Source organism: Camelus ferus, chromosome 1 (assembly GCF_009834535.1).
Source record: "Camelus ferus isolate YT-003-E chromosome 1, BCGSAC_Cfer_1.0, whole genome shotgun sequence".
Taxonomy (NCBI): domain Eukaryota; kingdom Metazoa; phylum Chordata; class Mammalia; order Artiodactyla; family Camelidae; genus Camelus; species Camelus ferus.
This window is the reverse complement of record NC_045696.1, coordinates 40,890,404-40,896,669: the sequence shown is the minus strand read 5'-3', so window position 1 is coordinate 40,896,669 and position 6,266 is coordinate 40,890,404. Positions and strand designations below refer to the sequence as shown.

The 6,266-nt window shown below is 33.1% G+C and overlaps 1 protein-coding gene across 3 annotated transcripts in view; it reads right to left on the bottom strand.

Moving 5' to 3' along the window:
- Window positions 1-778: 778 nt before the first annotated feature.
- The window catches only part of TBC1D23 (TBC1 domain family member 23), a 51,131-nt gene continuing 45,643 nt past the window's right edge, over window positions 779-6,266 (bottom strand). For 2 of the 3 annotated variants that reach the window (XM_006195636.3, XM_006195635.3), the window contains 3 exons: window positions 4,842-4,977; window positions 3,296-3,490; window positions 779-2,425 (listed from right to left, as the gene is read on the bottom strand). In XM_006195636.3, the coding sequence (XP_006195698.2) occupies window positions 2,344-2,425; window positions 3,296-3,490; window positions 4,842-4,977 (413 nt within the window). In that variant the 3' untranslated portion in view covers window positions 779-2,343. The remainder of the gene's footprint in view (window positions 2,426-3,295; window positions 3,491-4,841; window positions 4,978-6,266) is intronic. The other variant, XM_032477761.1, reaches the window with a different exon arrangement.

Here is a 6,266-nt window from a genome sequence, read left to right as displayed (position 1 = left end):
GTCAAACAGTTAATTTTAAATAGAACTGCCAATCTATGGTGGTTAGTTTTAGTACATTAGAATATAATGCTAAGGAGTTAAAGGTCCTGTGTGAAACATACCGGTGGCAAAAGCAGTTGAGTATTTATCAGTACAAATATGTCATCACTATTAGAAAGCACATTTTATTAATAGTGGGCAAGTGGTATCAAATTATACAAAGAAATTTACACCTTAATAAACAATAATAATACCCAGGGGTTGGGGAGAGAGGAAGGGGTACTTTTTCTTTTCACTCACTCAATCTCTTTGAGCCTTGGGTTTTCTCATCTTGCAAATATAGAAAATAGTACCAACCTCATAATGTTGCAACCCCTGCCATCCTTGAGAGTTATGAGAAGTGGCCATCTCAGAGTGAATTCCAGTTCTGTGCTTAGCGAGCCAGTGAAGGGAGGATAAGCTGAGTGCCTGACACAGTCAATGAAATGTATTTTCATTTGATACCATGACTGATAACTGCGGGTTAGTTCAGATGAGGAAACACAAATTCAGAGAAGTAGTTCAAGGGAGTAATTTATGACATGTAGAATTTAATGTCATTAGTTTTAAACTATCTCTTTCTCCCTCCCCATCTAGGTGAACTGAAATAGGAATCTAATTCTTTCAAATTTGAAATCTGAACATCTAAATTCCACTGAAAGGACAGCCCTCAATTTTCTAATTTTGTGGTATCTATAGAGATTTACAAATAAGGGCAAAAGGAGAAAGAGAAAGAGAGACACTGTCATTAAGAACAAAGTTTTGAGTAAACTGTACTGGTTTATTTACAACTGTAATTTATAAACAGTAACACAAACATCTTTACATTAATATTATGAAAAAAGTCCCAAGGCTGAAATGGGCAAAAAAAACGAGACTTCAGACATTTCTAAAAGGGGCGCCAGAAAAAGGAAAATGCAATACAGCAGCTATGGGGAGAGTTGTAAGTATCTAGTACTGTACCAGGTGCAGTTCCAAGCAGATGTCTTCAACCACTCAAGTAAACGGGATTGATTTATTTACTTATTAGAATGCCTAGGCTGCCTTTCATTCACTTGATTTCCATTAAGTAAACTAAAATAAATGGCTGTAAACAGAGTATATCTAAATATTTCTCCCATCAATCCTTAGAGATAATCCATTACATTTTAGGACGTGTAATGATGTGAGGACCTGCTATTTCTCAAACAGAAAACAAGCAGTCATTCCATGGCCCCAAACATGTTCTGGGATTTCTCTCACCAAATGTGTCTAATATGGACCCCAATGAATTAAACTGAGAAAGCTGCAAAATAAAGCAGACCATTTTTCAGTTTTGTCATATTAAGAGAAAAAAATAGTTTCAAACCATTGGAACTTTAGTAAGAGAAGACAAAGACCAAAGAAGAGAAAGAAATTTCAGAAAATGATGATAAAAACTGTAGCTTATACGGTTCTCTGATTAGTTGGCTTTTCTTTAAGTGGGTATTAGTGTGGTCACAGACTACTGAGGATAAATCCATGTGTGCTCAACACCTGTTCTGAAATATCCTAAAGCAAATATTCCACTTGTAGTAAAGATCAATGACATTTTAAAAGATACAATTCTGTCCCCCGAATGTTAATTTTAACCTTAACATGCCTATCTACTTATTACAATGCTTTTAACTGCTCCCTAGAAACCATTAGGATGAAGTTTAGTAGCTGAAGCACTCAGTGTTCAAATTACTAGCTAATGGTGGAAAGATGATTTAGAAACTGATGTTTCAACATTTCACTAGCTGGTCTGCATTTGAGTTGGCTGAAATCTTCATCTATTTCATTAAAAAGATTTCACTCTTTTTAAGAACAGAAACAGCAAGCTAGTCATTAATCTATGTAATACTTTTTTGTTTCTGATACCATTCAATGAGTATAACTAACGGTTAGCATTTAAAGGGTCTCTTCAACTAATTCTATCACTAATTTTCAGTGAAGACATTGCAAATATGTATGTGTATGGTTGTTTTTAAATCTGAAAGTGATGTATGTTCCCTTAAAACAGCTCTTCAAAACAGAACTGCAATCTGCACCCTTAGTTCATAAGGGTACAGGGTCAATTACTTTAAAGTCATTTAATAAGTGATCTTTATAAGAAATTATTTTACAAAACCAAAAATGCAAAGAAAATTAAAAAAAAATTTTTTAACTGTCCAGAGATTGATTACAGTAATTTATACTTTCTCAGATCTGCTATGCAAGCGCCCCCATAAACAAATGAAATTCTCCGGTTAGTATTCAGTCGGGAAAATACGTCCATATTTCTCTTGGTTGCCTTAATTTCTTTTGAAATAATTTTCCTTTATATTAACTTTCCAAAGCATCCAAAACTTTCATGATCTGTTGTTTTATGGCTTTGGTAGCATCTCCTGCATTTGGAATCAAATACCTATGGGGGGAAAAATAGATATCAATATAGTGTCTTCTGAAAAAAAAAATATAGTGTTTTCTGTTCAGGACTCGGTTTAGATGTCATTTCCAATGGGAAGCTTTCCCTGACCTACAAAGCCAGCAGACATGCCCTCCCATGCACTCCCCATCACTTCCTTTAACATATACTCAAAAGTATATACTCATATATTTTGAAAGAAAGAAAATCTAAATGTAAAAGCAAGGTGAATTTTCATATTGCGTAGAGCAAGGTAGAATGAACCGCAGATCAGGAGTCAGGAGAGCCATATTCGGTTCTAGCACAAGCTACCTGTGAAGATCTGGAAGTCATTTAAGCCCTGTGGGCTTCGCATTTTTACTAGAAGTTTAAGATGGTTTATTTTCAACAGCAGTGTGGTCTATAGCCCTTGTGTCAGTCTGTGAACTGTCTGTCACTGGTCCACAATGAGATAAGGAGAAGCTCATACCAGGCTATAAATTAACTACACCATGCGGCACACTGCTTAGTTCACTGATACTTTTTCAAAATAAGAATTTTTTGATGAAGGAAAATAAAAGCAATGACTTATAGTCTAAGAAAAGCTTCCTATTTAATTGCAAACCAGCATTTAGTGCAGCACTGGCGTAGATTATTCCTAAAGGCCCTTCTGTCAAAAAGTTTGTGAACTTAGCTATGGCACTTACTGAAATCATGTCTAATGGCTAAAACAGATGACTACGGATCTGGAAGAAAAAGACAGCGAGAATACTAACAAAAGTGGTTGAAGTATCCTATTTCACCATCCATTCCCCAAAACAGAGAAATGAACTGTGGTTAATAATGAACTAATTCAGTAATTCAGATAATATCATCCTAAGAAAACCTTACCTTTCGATTGCCAAGATTTCTATTCCTGAAGCGCTGCTGTTTCCATACTTGAAGGTAATCAGCTCAGGATGTTTTTTTTTGGATGTAATTTTAACTACAGAATTTAGTGCTTGTCGAGACTGTATATAAGCCAGTCCTTTCCGTGAAAGAATCTCCCTTAAACAATACATATGTGTTGCAGTAACCAACAGATGACTTGACAGGGAAAAAGGCATTAAAAAAATAAAAAGAATTTTAAAGAAATGTCATTCAAAACAGCTGTTTTGATTATAAACAGTCCTGATTATTAAAAATGTTCAACTCCAGATGAAATTACTTTTGAGTTAAAAAGTAGCGGTAAAGGGTCACCTATAAACAAATAGGCTACTTAATAAAAGCTTTTAATTTTCCTTTAGTTGTATGCAAACTTAGTGTTTTATTAACAGAAAACCTTGTAACTGTTTGTTACATTTTAATATATGTTTATTTATGTTTAACAGTTTATATTTTATATAATAAAAACTATAATACAATTAAAATCATTAAAATAATAGATTTTTAGAATATTTTATATGGGATATGGGATAGCTACCTTTCAGACTTTTAACAGTATGGTCTATATTCATAAACTATCCTCATTCAACAAACCACTGCATATATTTAATATCAAAGACCACTAACCAATACTTGGGCTGTCTTACATATTTAATAATATCATATAACTGGATGTAAAAGGCAAAATAGGGATAGAATTATCAACACACACATCCTACCTTGTGTCTCAGCTCACTTTTAATACAGTGATATTACTCACATATTTTTACGTAATACACTATGACAAATATCAGAAACCCAGAATGTGGGACATTCTGCAGAACAACTGGCCTAGACTCAAAGGATTCATTCACCATGAAAAAAGGCAGAAGTGGTGGTGAGGGGAGCAGTACTGTTGTACACTGGATGAGACTAAAAGATCTAAAGGCAAATGCAATGTGTGAATTGGGACTGGATGCTGGATCAGGAAGAGAAAAGCGCTATAAAAGATACTTTGGGGACACTCTGAAAAATGTGAGTGTGGTCTGTATGTTGAATGATGTTCATTTTTAAGGTTTTTAAAGACGTAATAATGCTACTGGAGTTGTGGAGGCTAATGTTCATATTCTTGGAAGATTTATGCTGAAGCATTCAGCGGTAAAGCGTCACATCTGTAAGCTTCTTATGAATGGTTTGACAAAAGGGAAGCATATGTGTATGTGTGTATGTGTATATATACATATATACATTAATAGAGAGATGGGGTAGTGTGAAAAAATGTTAAAAGACAGTGAATCTAGGAGAGGCTTATAAAGATGTTCAATGTACTACTTCTTCACCTTTTTTGTCTAAATTTTTCAAAGTAAAAAAATTACATAAGAATATTTTTTAAATCAAGACATAAAATACATGTTGACAGAGGGAAATTGTATCTTATTGTATTTGGATAAATAAAATTTCTTCTGCTTTAACTTTTGTAACATTACTTCCCTAAATTCAGTTTTACTTCTGAAGAAGGTATTTTAAAAAGTACCTAGGAAACATGTGTCCACTTTCTTTCACTTCTTTACAAGGAAAATGATGCTTAACGTCCGGCTTGTTTATCCAAGTCTGAATGTTTACAATCTCTTTTCTATCATCATCTGACATTGAAGAACTGTCAATTTCATCTACAAAGAATAAATTTAAGATGTTAAAAGTGGATACCACCAACTTTAAAAATGATACATTTTTTAATAGCCTGAAAAAAATTTCAGCAGTATTTTAAACATATGGGTTGAGAAAAAAACAATCAATTCTAACCCAGCTACCATATTTCCTTATGCCACTGGTACTAATATCAAAATATACTGTGAAACATCACTGTATATGGTAAGAAATTCAGGTGAAAATACTGATAATATACTTTTCAAATATTAAATTATCTGAGGAATTTCAACTTTTTTTATTTATATAACATAACTCTAATCTATGATAGTCTGAGGAGAGATGGCAGAATTGTCCAATAATAAAATCAGCACCCATCTTGAAGGCAAAGATGGTAGAATTCTTTTTCTCTTGCTGTTTTTTTATTGACATACAGTTGATTTACAAAATTATATTAGTTCCAGATGTACAACATAGTGAACCAATATTTTTATAGATTATACTCCATCTGCAGAGTTGCTGGTTTCTGATTTTAAGGAAAACAAGCAAAAAAATCTATCCTGAGAAAAATAAGTAAAAATCTATTTAGCAGGGTTTTTTTGTGAGAGAAATATAAGAGATTCTAACTGTTTCATTTTTCTAATTTAAGAAACGGGAATTACATTCTCTAGAGTTAATAATTACAGATGTTCTTCTCTTTGCTTTTAAAGAAATCAAAATATAAAGAGACATAATTTTAAAAAAGGATATTTCATATATCTATCTCTTCACTTCCAGCTTAAATAAAAAAGTGAAGCCCTCATGTATCTTTGCCCAATCATACTCCCCTTCCTTCTCCACTAAGAAACAGTGACTATCCAAATTTGGTGTCACATCTTTACTTTTAACCATATGTGAATATCCTTAAATAATACACAGTAGTGTTTTGTACTTTAACTAAAATTAATACAAATAGTAGACTGTTCAGTTGTATTCTTCTGCAACTGCTACCATACTCCCAACACTGTAAAATTTATCCCTGTTGATACACATAGCTCTAGCATCCTCATTTTCATTACTGTGCAATTTCCATAGTGTATGTATCTGTGTATATATACATATATATGTAAATACACCATAATTTATTCATCCATTTGCCTCTCCCCTTTGTTAATGGGATAACAAATATTTAGGGAGAGCTAGAGACTGATAGATATCAAGAAGATGGCAAAAGAGAGGCAGGAAAAAGGAGAAAAAGAAACAAATTAGAAATAACACACAGAAAATTCCATTTTCCTCAAAGCAAGTTTTCAGGAAGGTGATTCTGTAATAT